Raw genomic sequence first — 19,676 nt, 5'->3', positions numbered from 1 at the left:
TTATTGTTTAAGCCGCGGGGTTCAAAGAGAGGGAAAAAAGTAGCGGCTTATAGTCCGGAAAATACGATAAATGAATGAAGTACAAAATTATTAACTAAATAACTGAATGGATGATTACTAAATTACTGACTGAGTGATTAAATGACCAAATGAATGTCTGAATGAATGATTGACTGACTAAATTGATGAATTAATAAATAAATAAAGGACTAAATAAAACTTGATAACTGACTTAATGACTGACTGAATGAATAACCGACTTACTGAGAAAATGATGAAATTCATGAATAACCGAATGACTGAGTGAATAAATGAATGCATGACATTAAATAACTGACTGACTGACTGAATAGTCGACTCTCTGGATTACTAACCAAGTGACTGCCTCTTGATTTAACTCTATTTGGTTTATCTGACAGGATGAAAGACAGATATGCTGAATAACTAAACCCCCAATTTCTTCATATTATTCAACAGGTTCCTTCATTCCGGCCTTCTTGCTGAGCAACAGCATTTATTTTAATGCTTTGACATGAAACTGTCCGTTCTCCCTCGCGGTAAAGCTTCAGAGTCTAATGTGATGAATTCAGATAATCCGATGTGATTTGCTTGCTGTGTGTTTTGCACTTGAAGAGACAGAAATATGTTTTGAAGTCTGTCTCAGTCACGGCGAGGTCCTCCTGCACTAATCGATTCGAAACACTCTGCTCCTTTCAAACACTGTAATATTCCACTGCTCAGCATGTGGTGCAGAGTTAAATGTCCTTTAAATGTCACCGTCTCTTATTGGACAAGAGTGTCCTCCCTGTGCTGCTAACATTCCGCACGTCCCCAAACTTCTGTTCCCACACTAAGTCAAGACTATTCCTGACCAGCACTGCATTCAATTCAGTTCAATTTGATCCACTCTTTCTCTCTCTTTTTCCCTCTAACTCTTTTCCTTTGTCCATTTCTTTCTGTCCCACCCTCTCAGTTTGTCCTGTATCCTCTGTTTTAATCTGTCCCCTCTATGTCAATTTCTCTCTCTCTTAGACATCCCCTACCTTTGTCTCTCTCATTCTGTCCATCTCTTCATTTCTTTTTTCCTCCCCCTTATGTCTTCATCTCTTCCTGTCTGTCCCTAAATCTCTTTCTCTCTTCCCCTTTTTCTGTACTGCCCTCTGTCTTCTTAAACAGACTTTCATTCTCTCTGTATGTCTATTTTTGTCTCTCTTTGTCCCTTCCCCTATCCATATCTCCCTCTGTCTCCCCCTGTCTGTTCTTCTCCATTTGTCCCTCTATCCCTGTTTGTCTGTCTTTCTTTCACTTTGTCTGCGTCTCCACATGTCTTTTCCTGTGTGTGTGCTTCTCACTGAATAATTCCCTCTACCAATCTTTCACTCTCTATCAGACAGATCTTGTCTCTGACTTTCCCTTTCCATGTCTGTCTGTTTCTCTATCTGTCCCTGTCCCTGTCCTTCTCTGTGAGAAACTGAGTGTATTAACCAGAGTAATTACACCACTTGCTTGTTTAAATTATTGCGTTGGTTGCTGTTTATTCTCTATTTGTTTGTAATTCATCATTTTGATTCCCATTGATTCTGTGAGCTCCATTATACGCCGCATGTTTTGGTTTATTAGTGTGATTAGTTGGCGGCGTGTTTTTCCTCACGTGGTGTTATCACGGTCCGGGAGAAAATGGCGTTTTTAACAATTAAGCCGGCGGCATGCGATCAGAGTTGCCGCAGGTGTCGACGTTTCAGCAGACGAGTGCACATTTGCTGTGGGTGAAGTTGTGGGACATGAGAAAATTTTTTTGTCAGCTTCCAGAATAAACAATTTTATTGCATTGTTTCAAGATACGCCTGTGTTCAAAGCAGCAAGTGACAAGTCGCTCATGTTGTGGGTAATTTGTGCCTCGTGGGTGTGTAGCGACTTCTCCTCTTGTACTCATAGTGTTTTTTTTTCACCACAATGTACAGCCTGAAGCTTACACACTTTATAAACACATTTGTGTTGTGTTTGGTTTTAAATATATTTATATTAATATTGTTTGCTGCCTTGCACCTTTGGGGATCAGGGGATTCAAGTCCTTCCTCTGCCCTCTGTGTGCAGACTGCCAACTCTCCCTGTTCTGGATTGGTTTCCTCCAGGTACTCCAGCGTTTTCCTCCAGTTAAAAAAGGAATTATACCGAATTATACAGTCCTGAGAAACGGACAGCTAGTGAAATAGTTGTCTTGTGCCCTTTTATTTCACTCTCAGCCACTGTACTGGATGAACTCCTTCAGAGTAACTGTTGGCCTCCCTCTGGTTCCCTCACAAGTCCCAGGTTGTGTTTGGAAGATGCTCGGTTAAGATTCCACTCCTTCCTCATTGAACCAATAGTGCTTAGTTTTGTAATTGTACACCAATTACACTATTTTACACTATGTTTTTTCTTCTTTCATTCAAACTGACAGTCTCTTCAGGTGTTTTTTTTTAATCAGCTGTCCTCATTAAGACATTTTTGTTCATCAAAAACTTATGGTACCTTGGGGGAGGGGTTTAAATCATATTTTTCATACAGAAATATATACAAATCATATTTTTAATGCTTAAAACCATACATTGTAGTCATTTCTTTTTACTTTTCCAAACTGTCCATGATGTATATGTGCCCCATTTATGGTTTAACAACCGTATGCCCCAAGCTATCTACACTTCCCTGCACACACACACACACACACACACACACACACACACACACACACACACACACATATATATACGTTTATTGTTGATAGTATATAAGCTTATAGCTTATATTATTTTTTTAAAGAATACTATATTGATCCCATAGGGAAATTGTTATTTCTTTACATGTTCCAGCAATATAGGAACCTGAAGTTAGAGCACAGGGTCCGCCAAGTTACAGCACAGAGGGTTAAGGCCCTTGCTTAAGGGTTCCAAGTGTGGCAGCTTGGTGATACCAGGGCTTAACCCCTGACCTTCTGATCAGTAACCCTGAGCCTTAACTACTGAGCTCCTAGCTCCCAAATGTATTAAAACATATTGATGATCGCTTCAGCCAGTTACTCAAAATATTGAACATTGATTATGATGTTTTATCTTTCTCGCATTAGAGTCACGTGAAAGTTAGAGACCCTTTTTGCAACCCTATTCGAGACACATTTTAGCGTATGTATTGTTACCAATTTCTATCCTAAAATCAACCATCTAGCTGATGTTTTCTAACAAGCCAACCAGCATTTAATGACTCGATAGATTATACACTATAAAACAATTACCGTATTTTCCGGACTATAAGCCGCTACTTTTTTCCCATGCTTTGAACCCCGCGGCTTAAACAATGAAGCGGCTAATTTATGGATATTTCCTGGGTTTTTCCCGGTTTCACAAACTTCAAACCCAAAAACTGAGCCCCAAAACATTAGATCAATGATATTGCCGAACGGGTTCAGGTGAACCAATGAAACTCTTTATATTAAATCAGATGCGCTCCCACTGAATCGGGCCGCACCACATCATAAATACGGATGCTGTTCCTCTGACGTTTGACCTGCCGCTCACTCGGACTGTCTACAGGAAATGCGAATCATTCGTCACGCTGAAAACAACCGGGCATGAAAAAACGCACTTCACCTGTGTTCTGAGCTGCACGGCATCGGGAGAAAAGATTCACCGATAGTGATTTTTAAACGCACGACGATGCCAAAAGAAAAACTCCGAGAGAAATAGTTGTGAAAGGAAGGAGGAAGACAGTGAACGATGACTTTCTTGGTAGGCTACTGTTTAGACACAAGCCGTGTAACAGACACTGTCTTTCATTAAAGCCTGTGTAAAGTTCATTAGTTTCAGTGTAGACACCTGTGGCTAATAGATGCGGCTTATTTATGTTCAAAATAAAAGTCTTTGTCAAATTCAGTGGGTGCGGCTTATATTTGGGTGCGTTTAATAGCCCGGAAATTACAGTACACCTATAGTGCATGTTGAACATCCTACTCCAGGTTTAGTCTTGCATTGCTGTTAGAAATACCTCCACACTTCTGTCATAAGAGAGAATAACAAGAAAGAGAGAACGGTTCATATAACATACAAATTCCAAACAGCTTGAATATAAATTTGTATCAGATTTAAACTGCATTCTCTTAAAAAATATATAAAATGAATGAAAAAAGGCATTGATGGCCGTGAATTAAAAGCCTTCATGATATGAGCGAAGAGTAACAAGTTGTTTGAGCCTATGCCTCACTAAAAAGAAAAAAAAACACCTTTTTGCACACATATGACCTATAAAAGAAGTGCTTCATGGCCAAGTGCATTTTTGTTTACTTCTAAAAATGTTTCTCTGTGCTGTGTTTCAAGTAGGTGGGTTATTGTTATCTGTCGGCAGTACTGTGTCGCTCTCATATCAGAATCCATATTACCTTTGGTGTAGTGTAAATAATGAGAAATGTGACGTGGCGCATAAGGAATGGGGAAAAAATAAATGGCTTTTCATGACAGCGGGATTGAGGATGGGCTTTGTTCCATTCTATCAGCACATGTTATTTCCTATATTGGTATTCCTTCTCTCTCTTTTTCTTTCTTTCTCTCTCTCTCTCTCTCTCTCTCTCTCTCTCTCTCTCTCTCTCTCTCTCTCCCTCTCTCTCTAGATCTCTGCATTACACACAGAAAATCCCAGGTGAAGTCTCGTCACTTGATGCTCTCTGCTATGCAACTGTGCAATCAACTTTCTGAGGTGACAGCACAGGGGCTAAAAAAAAACAAACAATAAAGAAATAAAGCTCCCACTGGGGTTCTGAATCACCATAGCCTATCCTCAGTGCTGCATTTTGATTCATATGCACTCATTTTCTTCTCCTCTGGTGGTCTGATTGAATTGCGGTTGTAATAGTGACTAATGCAGCCCAATTAAAACAAAGTGAAGTCAGCACTTGGGTCACTGAAGTTAAAAATCAGGCGAGGCTGACTCATCAAGGAGGCAAACTTCTTCGTTGAATACAAAAACTGGCCTGTGGAACTGGTCAAGAGAACAAAGGGGTAGAACATAAATTATGACAGGATTATATTGCAACCAGGATTCAAAAAAATTTGTACAAAAAACACTGATGGTCTGTTTGGTGACACCAGCAGGTTATCGACCTGAGAGCGAAAATATTTCAAAAAGTCTGCCTTTACCATATTGTGTGTGTCTAACAGACTGTTAAGACATGCTTGTCTACACCTGAACAGTGCATGGTGTGTGTGTGTGTGTGTGTGTGTGTGTGTGTGTGTGTGTGTGTGTGTCTGTGTGTATGTGTGTGTGTGTGTGTGTGGGGGCGTATGTTGCTTTTTTGCCACCAGATAAGAGAAAAGGTCATCCTTTTTTCTCAGCCGGATGAAAATGAATGTTCCCTGTTTGCTGTTCGATGCAGCATTTCACTTTGACTTGCCTGTCTATGTTATAAAGTCCTTGCAAAAGTATTCGCCCCCTTTAAAGGTCATTCGTTTCGTCTGGATGACCAGTGACAGTTCTCAGTGGGACTCAGTAAGACAAGGACTTTTATTTGTCTAATGTAGAACATTTACTTTATTTTTGAACCACACAAACACTGTGTTTTAGCAGACTGAAGCAAAATTATACTGTACCCTTTGTTTTTTCATTTATTCATACTTCATTCAAATCTGGAAAGAAGTCCAGTTTCTGAAATTGAAAAGCTTCCCCAGACCATGGTGCTACCACCACCACATTGTCATCTGGCTCGTGGAACTGGTCAAGAGAACAAACAGGTAGAACCATGACAGGATTAGATTGCAACCAGGATTCTTAAACTTGTGGCCAAAAATCTGTACGAAAACTCCAGGGAAAACATCTGTACCATCTGTAGAGATGATGTTAATTGAGGTACAGTGTGTCTTGTGGTTAGGTTTGCCTTAATCTTGTGTTCCTTATACCAAGAAATCTTTTATGCCTTCTTATGAATCTTCTTGACTGTTATCTTGGCTCTGGTTGCCTCACCAGTCCCTGTAAAAATCCCCTGTTTTGAGAAATGGCCTTGTCTAGGTAGTGTTTAAGAAGTGTTAGGTTAAGATTCCACTACTTTCTTATTGATCCAGTGCTTACTGTTTGTTACACCAATTACATAATTTTTTTAATTCTTTAAAATGCTCCATTGTCTTCATTTTTTACTTATTTCATTCAACCTGACAGTCTCTTCAGCGAATGTTCAACTTGAGTCTTTTTTTTTAGGTTTTGATTGCCCTCATTAAGACCGTTTTCTGAACTTCTGAAACCTGGGCGAAGAATTTAGTGAAGTCTTGCTGACCAATAATGAATTCCTTGAACATCAGAGAACATGGGTTTGCAATGTAAATCAAGTGTAGGGAGGTGGTAGCTCAGTGGACTTCTGATCGAACGGTCACAAGTTCAAATCCCAGCACCACCAGGCTGCCACTTCTTGGCCCTAGGACAATCCCTTTCCTGCTCAGCTGAAAGTGAATAAAGGTGTCTGCCAAATGTCATAAATGGAAATAATTATTTGGTGTGTCCATCTTTTGGCTGAAAAACAGCATTGTTTCTTCTGGAGGATGGAGTAGCTCAGTGGTTAAGATGTTGGCGTTCTAATCAGAAATCAACTCAGTTGTATAAATGGGATAGCTGTAAGTCGCTCTGGAAATGGGTGTTTTACCAAATACCAATGCAAATGCAAAGTTGTTTTTAATGCTTAATGTTTCTTTTCAAGTCGATAAATGCCACTATAGAACAGACACAAGTGGCACTCCTACTGCTGTTAATCCTCACAGACCTCAAGAACATTTCTAATTGTCCAGATTTTTCACACCTCAGAATGGATGTACTGTACAGTGACAAACATCGGTTAGTGTCGCTTATGTAATGTGGCCTATTTAGGGCTGCGTTCTGTAGAACTCAAACTGTATAATGTGCATGAAAGTAGCATATTTAAGTAACAGCCTTTCAGGCTTCACCACTATAAGGATTATGACCAAGAATTACATTTCCAAGCAGCACCTACACTACCATGTCCCCCACATGTCACGGCTCCCGCACACCTGTTTCCTGTTTAGTCTCACCTTCCTGTTTGTCTTACCTTTTGTTGTTCCAACTCAAGCTGGCAGCTGTAGCAGGTTTACTTCAATAAGATCTTAATGTGTTGCCATGTTTTCTCTATTATTGTGTCGTTTCACCATCATCACCATCAACTTTTTACGCCTATATCACATGAAGGCTTTACTGTCAAAAAAGTTCGTTCTGCATTGTCAAACAGATTCTGTTTAAATTCATGAAATGGCTGCAGAGCAAATCCCAATTAGCTACTTCTAGGAAAGTGTCATGACTCCTCAAACAGGTTTGGAGTCAACCACAGAGTTTTATTCAAATCAATAAACAAATGGATAAAAAATGGGCAAATCCAGTATCAAAGTCAGGCTGGCAGAAAGTCAGCTGATAGGCAAGTGAGAAAAGCATGGGGATAATAAGGCAAAGCTAATCAGTTTGAGCATCTTTTAAACCTGCTAAAGGGTCTGTTTTAGATGGCAAATATCAAAATGTCCGAAATGAGTAAATAGTTTAAAATGTAGTCATAGTTTTTGAATTGGGACACGGCTCATGATAAAAATCGACAACGAAAAAAGTTTTTAATGGTATTTTCTGTAAACATTTCTGTAACTGCAATCATATAGTGTGCAGGTGAGTGTACGAGGTGGTATCGGTTTCTAAACTAGATTTGTTGTTTTACGTTTACACACTATAACCTTAAAAATAGTCCTCCTATAATAATAGTGCACAGCAATACAGGGCTCCCGGTGTTCCTGACACTTCTGGAACTTTATCCCAGAACTTTATTTTCAGGAAGAGGAGAAAGTCCAAAGGAGCCAAATCTGTTGAGTGTAAGGTGGAAGTGGAAGTGAGATAATGTGGATTGTTCTCTGACGATCATGCACCCAAGTTGAGCTCTTGAAGGTCTTCCCGATCTCCCACTGTCTTGTTCTTCCGCTCTTGAAGTGCACGTGCCCCTCAAAACACCTCGAACGACTCGTTGCAGTATCGCCGTATGTCAGACGTATGACGTCAAGTCAAGTATAGTTCTATTGCGCTTTTCACAACAGATATTGTCTCAAAGCACCTTTACAGAATTCAAGAGTTAAGGTGAATGATGTGTATTTAATCCTGATGAGCAGCCATGGCGACTGTGGCAAGGAAAAACTCCCTTACATGTTATGAGGAAGAACCCATCCTCATTTGGGTGACGTCAAACGTTTCATGCAGAATTTCAAGTTTGCTCTTTGTTCTAACTTTCTGTCCATGATAAAACCAAAGACATGGTAACGCACATGGTCAGATGTCCAGGGTTGCCAGATTTGCATTAAAAAAGCATTCATTTTTCCAGAATTTAACCAAGGTTCTAAAGTTCACTGTGAATAAAAATGCCTTTGAGAGTGTGTAAACGCATTTCAGAAGTATCTCTGTCCTTGCAGCGGTGGGTATTAAACCTCTGAGCAAACAAGCAAGGCATCGGCATGTATGAAATGCATTACTGGCTGTCGCTCTTTGTGCAAATTTAGTACATCAAATGGAATATGCAATCAGATACACTGTCCATTTCTCCACTTCCACCCTCCCCAGAGATTCCCCATGCCTGCTTCAAATATATATTTACAACGTGTAGAAGGATCCATGTTTCAGTATGCTTAATGCTTAAACTGCTTATACACCAATTTACACAAGAAAGCATGCACATAAAGCTTACTATGTAGATGTGTTTGAGAGGTTCCCATTGTTCAGTTTGCTCATATTAAGTTATATTAAACCGTTCCTTGCATGAATTGTCAATCAGAGCTTGACATGCTCAGCTAGCAGTAGCATGAACTACTGACTGGTCATTCATAAGTGATATGCTCATTTTATACGAATGTATTATATGACTCAGGACTCAGTTGTCTCAGAGAGACATTTTTCTGTTGGCTGCACAAGCTCAACATCAACTCAACAAGTTTCTTCTCTGGTGCGAGTATTATGTTCTTTTTTCAGCCACATACAATATATGGACAAAAGTTTGTGAACCCCTAACAGCAAGATTGGTTTGTGCTTTTTGAGCATCACATTCTACATTTAGTCCTCATTTGCTGTTATAATAAGCTCCACTCTTTCGGGAAGATGTTCCACTATATTTTGAAGTGTGTCTGTGGAGATTTTTGCTCATTCAGCTTCAAGGGTTTTAGTAAAGTCAGGTACTAATCTACTGTAGGTGAGTTGAAGAGGCCTGGGGTGCAGTCAGCAGTCCAAATCATCCCAAAAAGCTGTTCATAAGGGTTCAGAAAGCAGAACATTTAAGTTTTTCCGACCCACAGCATATTTCTATGGAGCTGGCTTTGTGTACAGGGGCAATATGTAGTGTTACAGAGACTTTTACACAATTTCTGCCTTCAAATTTGTGCTAACAGTTTGGAGAAGAAGCACATATGGCTGGATAAGTCCGGTGTCCTATTATTCTGATTTGTGGAGATTTGTGGAGATTCATTCAGCCACAAGGGTGTTACCGTGTTTCCCCGAAAATAAGCCCTAGACAAGATCAGCGGGCATTTACGTCAGCGGGCATTTACGGTAGTACCATAGAACCATAGAAACCACAGTGAACTCTGTATTGATTCCTAATGCACTTGGAATGAAAAAGTCTGCCTTAAACCAAGAACAAAATGAGCATTTGAATATACCAGGCATTTGTTTTTGTGGATCATTTCTTTCCGCTTCAAGCAGATTAGATCTGTTCATAAATCATCAAGGTTTACAAATAAGCAAACGCTAAAAAAATATAATTCCAACGCACAGTTATTGCACAATAAAAATGTAAAGTAGTAAAACCTTGTGGCCAATAGTAATGCTTTTATTAATTGTGAATAAATGAGAGTATAAATAAAAGCAACACACACACACACACACACACACACACACACACACACACACACACACACACAGCTTAAGGCTTTACATGTCACAAATATTAATGGGATACTGAAAAGCTTCTCCCCAGAACACCAACTTTATAACGAAACACATGCTGTAGCAATATTTAGAATATAACCTTTTTTTTTTTTTATAATAATAAAAAAAAAATCTCTCGTACCTGAAATAATAGAAGCGAGTCGGAATTCATCAGAGAAATGCATTGGCTCGTAGGGGGACGTCTCGTAAAGTTCTTCTCCTGCAAACACAAACAATCACGTTGTTCATTAAGAGTCTCCTAAAGAGTCACTGCGAAAAAATACTGCACTGTTTGATTTCGTTCTCAGATTGCTTTCTAATTCCACACGATGTTGAATTCTATATATGGTGCAGTATATACACTCAGTGCACCAGGGAGACGCATAATAACATAAAAGTCTGATTTTATTCAGCAAACACAGGATATACTGAAGGCTCTTCAGTAAAAGCTCATCTGAGGTGCTTTTTTTGCTGTTGTCCAGCTGCTATTATTAAGACGATATTTTCAACGCAAACTTCTAAAACCTGGCGGATTAGAAATTCTTGCTGACCAATAATTAAGGAATTAAACTTTCAAGAATGGAACTTTCAAATCGACAAACTGTTATATAGAACCAACGCGAGTTGAGAACATAAGTCCAAAAATGATTGGCTTAGACACCACCATAGGATTTCAATAAAATGAATCTTCATGACGGGTTGCCATATATTGACTGCTAAAAGTGTCAGGTCTTAAGACCAGATGGTCTGTAAGTAAAAGTAAATAGATGTACACAGTGAACATACAGAAAGAATCAGAATCCTCTTTATTGCCAAGAATGTCAAATAAATGTTGCAAAGGAATTCTTGTTGATTGTGTTGTTGATAAACAGTGTGGGGTTACTCTAATGTTAGTGTTTATGGAAGCAGGTCAGAGATGATGGTAGGTCCTCCGTATATTTTATGATGTCAGTTTCAGGTGGGAAGAAGCAGGTTTTGTGGCGTGAGGTTTTGGTCCTGATGGATCTCAGCCTCGTTCCCGAGGGCAGTGATTTAAAAAGACCAGGCTGAAAGGAGGAAGCCCCAATCCTAACTGCCCTCTTCAGGGTCCTGGAAGTGTACAGATCTTGTAAAGCTGCAAGACTGCAGCTAATAGTGCGTAATCCTTGCGATAAACAAGTAAAAGTATTTAAGAACCCTGCAAAAAACTGTATCTATAGTAACATACAGTGGCAGTTAAATATAATATATAATATATAATATAAAAATAGAGACCTTTATTAGAAACACTGAACTTATAAAGCTAAACTGGCAATTTCATTTAATCATGTACAATTAATATGATGATTTTGATAAATAAGCTGATGCAAAATAAGACACATGGCATAGTCACACAATTCACACAGATACAATCTCTTTTATTGTCTATAATAATTATTTATTAAAATGTATTTACAAAAAATGTAATCTCATCACATTATTTTATATCTTTGTATGTTTTTTAAACGTACCTTTCAAGTTTTCATCTACACACCATGCATATAATGCATATAGGTCTTATAACACATACCTAGCAATGGATTATCTCTAACTTGATTCTGATTGATTGTTATATTAGTGTATTAAATGCTACATGTACACATTATCTATACACATAAAGAAAATACTCCAGATTTGTACATGACACCACTTTCAAGAACCTTTTAAAGGCTAACCACCTTAATAAATGACCTACAATTCTCTTTCTCAGAGGGAAAATTAACATCTAGATACCTATTTAGCAGTTTATTGTGTGGTGGGAAGCATTGTTTTATTTCTTTTCTTTTTTTTTTTGATTGTAGAAAAGTACACAGTGAATGTAGCTAGAGAGTGTTTTGTAGCAAAACACAACCTGGGAGATGACATACAGAATACGTAGCATTAGTTAATTAGCTTGCTTTTAGTCAGCTAACTCTGTACAAGATTTAATCCTACTTTAAAACACTTCAAGCGGCCAATTTAAGCTCTGTTATAATACACAGTATCCTGACAACAGCATTCAGCGTGATGAAATATTAGGCATTTATCCTGACATCGGCCTTTATCCGAGTGCTCGCTGTTCCCTGAGCACTGGGGCTTAAAACATCGAGGGTTAGTGGTGGAAAGTCACAAATTAGTCCCTCTGTGGTGAACTACATCACCGCTATCATCCAGGCATTCACCAGGGGTGTATTAAAACCCAGAAAGTTCTGGAACAATACCATAAATTTACTTTGGAAAAAATACAACAAAGATTTGAAAAGGATTTTAGGTCGCTTGTAAGCTCACTGTGCTTGAGCGGTAAAACGTGATTGTGTGACGTAAATACATTTTTCTTCTTTTCAGTTCCGCACCTCAACACAGCACAAAATACTGGCTTTAATGTAACATGTTTAGCAACATTACCTCAGTCAGTCAGCTACATAAAACAGCAAATATTCACCTGCTACCTATTGAGCTAACCTGAGGTAAACATTATGTCCCAAGCATTAGTTGGATTATATTGCTCGCCAAAATAAATCAATTATGCCCGTGTCTAATGATAATCAGTAGCAATTCTATCTTAACATTGTAGTATATAAACTAAAACTGCATGCAGAATATACAGTAGGAATAACATTTGTGGAAAAATTGCTAACAGGAAAAATTGCTATGACGGGGTCTTTTGATGCAGGCTGAAAAAAATACCACAGTGAATACCAAAGTGAATTATTTTCCTATAACAGAAAAGCCAGAAATGTGTTATTCTACTTATTCCAATAAATAAATGAAGTAGAATTGAATACATAGAACGAACACATTATGCTTTTTTATTCGTTTATTATTATGGAATGTCTGTGAGATGTGTTAGTTCCTGTTATCACTTGTTATCACTTTTCTCATATTACTGGAAAACCGCAAAAAAAAAAAAAAAAAAAAAAGCACCAGTGACTTCTTCCATTACATTAATGATAGATAGATAGATAGATAGATAGATAGATAGATAGATAGATAGATAGATAGATAGATAGATAGATAGATAGATAGATAGATAGATAGATAGTCATGTGAAAATGAAAATAAAAATAAACAAATCTTAAAACCTCAGATAGACAACATCACATGGCGTAATATACTGTCATTATTTATTTCTACAAATATAAAAAGAAAAAAATCAAAAAGGCAATATGTGGAAAAACTTAGTGCACTTGATGGATCAATAACATGTTCAACCACCTTTAGGAGCAAGTAATTGTTTTCAGTAAGACTTTATCAGTCTCTCACATCATTGTAAAGGCATTTTGGTACGCTCTTCTTTATTAATTTCCTTAAATCCAAGACCTGCTTATGACCAAATGACTTGTATTTTGTCCTGATACAACAGAACTAACTAGAATAAAAAAAAAGGTGTAGTGTAGAAGACTGTAATTCTTAGTTTGTTCATTTGTAGGTGTACGTATTATACAAGCCCCAAGAATTGCTATAGAAATGAAAAACTGGGCGCACAAATAAAAACTTGAATGAGCCCAAAAATTGTAGTGAGAAGGCATATCAGAGCTGCTGTTACAGAAAAATTTGTAAAACATTTGACAGAAAATATGGCAAACATGAATCATGATGTGAAAATGGTGCTGCTCTATAATGAAGATAAAAACAACGGAGCGCGTGCAATATTTAATGCGGCGCAGTATCTCGAGTGCACAGAAAGGCTTTGTGGTGACATTTATTTAGGTTCCAGATTGGCCGAACAAATTGAACTTTAGCTTTGCCCTTGTTGAACCAAAAACACCTGTCAAAACACCTAAAGATGCTTCCTTGTATATAGGAATGGTGAATGGTAGTGAAGGAGAGTGAAAGAACGTCACAAATTAACAAGTTTTACAAATACGCAAACAAAAGCTACTACACAACGCAACAATGATCCAATTTGACACGATTTTCTGTGATTGCGTTGTGTGAACGAATCTATTAAATAAAATGGCAAAATGAATGCTGTATTGTTTTATTGAGTTTATTGAACAGCACATCGGGTACATTTTATCTGGCTAAACTGCTTTAAACCCTGCGTAGTGGATCTCTCATCGGGTTGCACATTATAAAAATGTTGATGTATGTACCAAATTAAACCCAAAACCAAACTACCCAAAATCTTGCGAATTACGAATAGAGAATTCTGAAAAGCGGTTCGTCACGCTTCAGACTGGAAGCACTATGTCTCCCAGACAAATAATTAAAAAGCAAGAATACAACTGGGATTTCATCAGGGGTTCAGGGGGTTAAAGAGAAGAATCAATTTAGTGTGAAAAGGTATAATCAGGTCGGGTTAAGAGTTCAGGTTGCAAATGAATTTTTAGTTTGAAAAAAGAAAAAAAAAAAACAGGTTAATTTTAAGCACATTTCAATCATCTATCGCCTTCACACTCTCCCGCCTCCGCTCAAACCTACCCTGCTCGAATGACAGCATTTTAATTATAATATATACCAAGCAATTATCCCACACATCTTTTTTAAATCGAGTTCTAATTAGCTTGTGTATTTATACTCTCGTTTTTTTTTTTTCCTCACTTTTTCCTTGTACAAAGCTCAGCTGATGGATAACATTTATTTGTTATTATTGTATTATTATCTATTTTTATTTTTGCCCTTCTTGAATTCCCATATGCCTGTTTTGGTATGACTCTGCTGACCCGTCACCTTCATTACAAGGTTGAAGAAAAAGCAGTGTGGGTCTTTTCTTTTTGCAAAAGAAACAAGAGAGAAAGAGAAAGCGCTAGGGAGTGGCATTATCAGTCCTGAAAATCGTTTTATGAATTATAATATTCACAACATTCGTGCCTCATAATCCTTAAAGTTGTTCTCATGCGTTATTTACTTTCAAGAGGACGAGTCCCATAATAGCGTTTACATGCTCCATTAAATGTTTCACGTTAAACAGTAAAGCGTTTGCATTCCAAATCCTGGGGATGCGAAAGGGCGTTTTATTCATCTTTCCAGCTTCGTAGGTTTCGAATAAGTACAGTATGATGTGTACATGAGATCAGGATTAGTCCGGACTGTCATGCGATAGGAGGACAGGTGAACACAGGGGCAGGTATAAAGTTTTATTATCAAAACAACCAGGAAAAAAGCCCAAAATGATTTTCTAAACGTAAAACAGGCAGATATTCGATCGATAAAGAAACAATGTCAAAAATGAGAATGCGAAAACTAAAACCAGGATTTTAATACACACAATAATCAAGATGGAAAACAAATAGCTGTGAAATAAGGACACAGCAGGTGAAAGGCTGGAAATGAAAATACCAAAACTCAAGAAAGTTAAGATGTACATTTTACATTGACATTTATGGCATTTGGCAGACGCCTGTATCCAGAGGGTTGCAAGTTAAGGGCCTTACTCAAGGGCCCAGCAGTGGCAGCTTGATGATGCTGGGATTTGAATTCCAGAGTCCAATGCCTTAACCTCAAACCACATCCCTTCACAGTTAACTCACTGTAATTGCATTATACATGTAGTAGATTTTTTCAGGAAAGCTTTCTGGTTATTAATTTTGTGATGTATCTATGATTTGTATTTGTTTAATAATTTATTTTATAAAATAAAAATGATTATTATTTATGACAAATAAAAATATGTATTATTATTATTATTATGATTATGATTATGATTATTATTATTATTAAAAATATATTTTTTATGCTTGGAAAGTGCTTTAAAGTGTAACGTTTAAAAAAATAAAGATAATTATCATATTATTATACTTGCTATGCTATTATTGGTGCATTATTATTAATGTGTTGGACCACCATAAACCAACAGAAGAGCTTCAACAGACGTCTTCGGAAGTGCAATGAATACAAAAGATATTCCTATAAAAATATTGCTACGAACTTGTCAAAAACTACAAAACTACTGGTTGCCTTTTTTTTTTGTATTTGCCACAACTAGCATTTACATTTATAGCATTCAGTAAGCAGATCAACTTACAATTGTTCACTATCACAGCTGTCCTCACTCTCTGGGTCTGGCTGCAACCAATAAGCTCAATTTTTGCCTAAATTTGTTGTGTCACTGGACACGCCTACATCTAGTATGAATGTAGCTTTAGAGTAGAGTATATGTTGAAATCTTCCAGTTGTTTTGTCAATTCTGTAAATTCGGTAAAACACTTTCAAGACCTCCTGTAACATGTAACTACATGTAGCTGATACTCTCTCATGCTGGAAAACGCATGTGTTTGAGTGTTTGTGTGTATTCCCACAGGTGAGAAAAAAATACTTAAAAAGAAGATAAGTACCTAGATAGAAGATAAGAAAGTAAGTGAGGAGGAATTGGTACTGAAATGGAGAGGTGCATCTCTGGATCGGCACTTCAGTTTGAAGTTAGAGCACCTTGGCCCCTGAAATTAGTGTAAAACGTAAAAGCTGTGCTGATTTATATATTTTTTTTTAACACAAATTGAACTTGTATGAGGGGGTAATTTTAATCTTCCAAAAAAATGCAGAAATGCACTTTTACCATTTTATTTCCAGTCCTGCTGTTTCTTTCAATGTCTCAAAGAGGGAATTTCAAGGGCAACAACAGCCAGGATACAGTTATATTGCATTTACAGCATTTGGCAGACACCCTTATCCAAAGTGACTTACAATGATCTCACTTATACACTCGAGCTGGTGAGGGTTATGGCCTTGCTCAAGAGTCCAGCTAGCGGTAGCTTGGTGGTGCTGGGATTTGAACTCATGACCTCAAGGCCAACATGAAGGCCCAAAGTGATTATATGATTAACAAAGTATGTATCTTGTTTGAAAAGGGTTGAACAATATGGGAGTGGGTAATGGCACAAGGTGATTACTATGCTGTTTGTGCTCTGCGAATGAAGTCTTGAAGCTTTTGGCTAATAATTCCTTCTTTTGAATTCATTTGCTCTAAATAGCACCACTGATCATTTTCCTAAAACAGTGGGACCGTTCGTGTGTTTCATTCCGTACTTAATATATAATACACATTATACCCATAATACACATTGCCACACATCATCAACCTTCCTAGTAAGAGATGCTCGGGTCTCTGCGTAACGTTTATGATCGCTCTAAACGAGTCAGCTCTTTCAAGGGATCATCCCGGATCAATGGCTTTATCTGCATCCTGCTTCCTGCCACCAAACGTGTTCTAATCTGTAAACAGATTGAGCATGCTTTCGGGCGAATAAGAACCCCGTGAACTAAAGAAATGGCAACAAACGCGACACGGGTAACTGAGAGACAGAGATATGTGCGTGAATTTCATCAAAGAAATCAGAGCAGAGAAACGTGAAAAAGTTCGAAAAGTAAAGCTAATGGTCAAGAGAAGATAGAAGAAAATAGGATAAAAAAAAGTTGTCATGAAAAGTTTCTTTATTTATTTATACACATTTGAAATTCACATTACAGAAATGGCGAAAGTTTACCTCGGTTAAAAACATATGAACCGAATTTTTCCACAATGTTCCATATTACACATAATTTTACTTATGCTAATCAATCAGGGCATCTACTGTGGTTCCAGTAAAGAGTTAATTTTTAGTTTTTTTCAGATCACATTTTCAGCGACTTGAATCAAACTCTTGCAGTAGGTAAAATTTCTGGTTACTCCTTTTCACAGAACTGGTGTAACTCAGTCAAGTTTCTTTTTTCATTCTTTGTGATGAGCTCAAAGCTTCGGGGGTGACCACCCCATTATATTAATGGCATGAGCCCATTGATCTGGATTGATCTAAATACTGAATTTGTTTTAAGATGTTTTTCCTTTACATTTGATTTTAATGTAATTTGATAAAACTGCTACAGAAACAGCAAGTAAGCCATTAGGTCCTTGCTGCCCAATGCGCCTTAATGGCGAAATTGTTGTGTAACTCATAATTGTAAGTTGCTCTGGATAAGGGCGTTTGCCAAATGGCATAAATACAAATGCGAGAATTAAATGCAAGAAGCTGCATTATTTAGGGGCTTGTTTGCTTTCTACCTGTTTAAAAATAATAATATAATCTGATGGTTGTACAAAATGACATTCATCTTCAGCCTGCTATCAAAAGCAGGCAAAACAACTGCACTACATCATTGTCCACCATCTTTTTAGTCTTCAGTCAAAAAGAAATTAAACAATACAGCATTTTTTTTTACATTTATGTTTTCTCAGTCTGAATCGATTCACCCAGGATAGTGTTTTTTCCAAAGATCCTATGTTTTCACAAACAAAAAAACTCCACACATCTGGGAAGAAAGGCAAAAACAAGAAAAAATACCTTTTCAAATGTATCTGGAATTATGTGAATGTCTGATGTCAAAAAGCCATTTTGTTACATCTGAACAAACATATATATTTGAATTCTTGTCCTGCTAGAAGACCCATTTGAAAGTTTTCCATTTGAAGTTGTTGTGGCAGCTTTTTGAAATAATCCTGCTTCCTTATAATCTTTTTCTTTCTGAAACACACCAGTCCCTTTTCAAGCAAAGTCACCAGAACATGACGCTTCCACCCCAATGCTTCACACTTATTAGGTGTTCTTTGCATTAAATGCCTCACCCCTTTTCCTCCCCTGTACACACCACTGATCATTATGGCAGAACAGTTCAAATTCTGTCCTTCAAAAGGCCTGGTCTTTCTATGTATGTTCACCTGCAAACATCTGCCTGGCTATTTTAATGTAAGACTCTCTTATTAGTGGATGTACAGTGCAAACATTGGTGCTTATTTATCTTTCACCAGATTCTTTGTTTGTTGTCTAATGGTGGAACTTATTTGACCAAAGTCAGATCATTCCTTGTGGTTAATTTGTGGCTTTCGGGGACAGAGCAGTGTCTCTGTGGCCCCAGACTTTTTAATATTTTTAATATTATACTATATATATATATAGCTAGTGAACTGTAATCTGTAACTAATACATAATAACAGTAAAAAAAGAAATATATAATAATAAAAAAAAAATTAATATATTTATATATATATATATATATATATATATATATATATATATATATATATATATATATATATATATATATATATATATATATAATTTAATTTTATTTCATTTTATACTTTTTTACTGTTATTATGTATTAATTACAGATTACAGTTCACTAGATAACACAATATTACCTGACAGAATTTCAGGGAATATTTGTACTCAATTTATTACCGTTGGACTTCGCCGGCTAACAATAATCAGTTAGCCAAACCAACGCTATTCTGACAGAACTTTACACCTGCATGTAATTAAAAAACATCAGGATACTTAAAACCATAGAGGGGTTTGTGTAAATTTTTTCCCCTCATACCTACATTAAAGAAAGTGTTTAAATAAATGTATGTCATTTTCTAAAAAAGTCTTATATCGTTTCATGCTTATCCACGTTGTAATGTAACCATGACAACAACGATATAATAATGTGAGTCTCATATTTACACTCTGTTCTGCTGCTAATGACAATACACAGGTACGCAAGTACACACACACACACACACACACACACACACAAAGCATCTCTAGCAGCAGAGTGTGTAAAACGATTTTGACATCGCCCTTGGCGGTGACTTTGTCCGTTATTCTATTAAGAGCAGTGTGCCGTCTCAGGACATTTTAAGAGCTCAGCAGATGGAGAGACCTTGAATGATGCCAAAATTAGATTCAGCACAGGGACATGGGCTCTTCAAACGTGCCTATCTGTCATACCCACCTATAGTTGACACACATTTT

At 37.2% G+C, this 19,676-nt stretch overlaps 1 protein-coding gene across 1 annotated transcript in view; it reads right to left on the bottom strand.

Annotated features, from left to right (window-relative positions):
- The window catches only part of gfra2b (GDNF family receptor alpha 2b), a 91,901-nt gene that overhangs the window by 39,491 nt on the left and 32,734 nt on the right, over positions 1–19,676 (bottom strand). The window contains exon 3 of the mRNA XM_083568795.1: positions 10,106–10,183. Within this exon, the coding sequence (XP_083424921.1) occupies positions 10,106–10,183 (78 nt within the window). The remainder of the gene's footprint in view (positions 1–10,105; positions 10,184–19,676) is intronic.

Source organism: Silurus aristotelis, assembly GCF_946808225.1.
Source record: "Silurus aristotelis genome assembly, chromosome: 18".
Taxonomy (NCBI): Eukaryota; Metazoa; Chordata; class Actinopteri; order Siluriformes; family Siluridae; genus Silurus; species Silurus aristotelis.
This window is presented reverse-complemented; position numbering and strand designations above follow the sequence as displayed.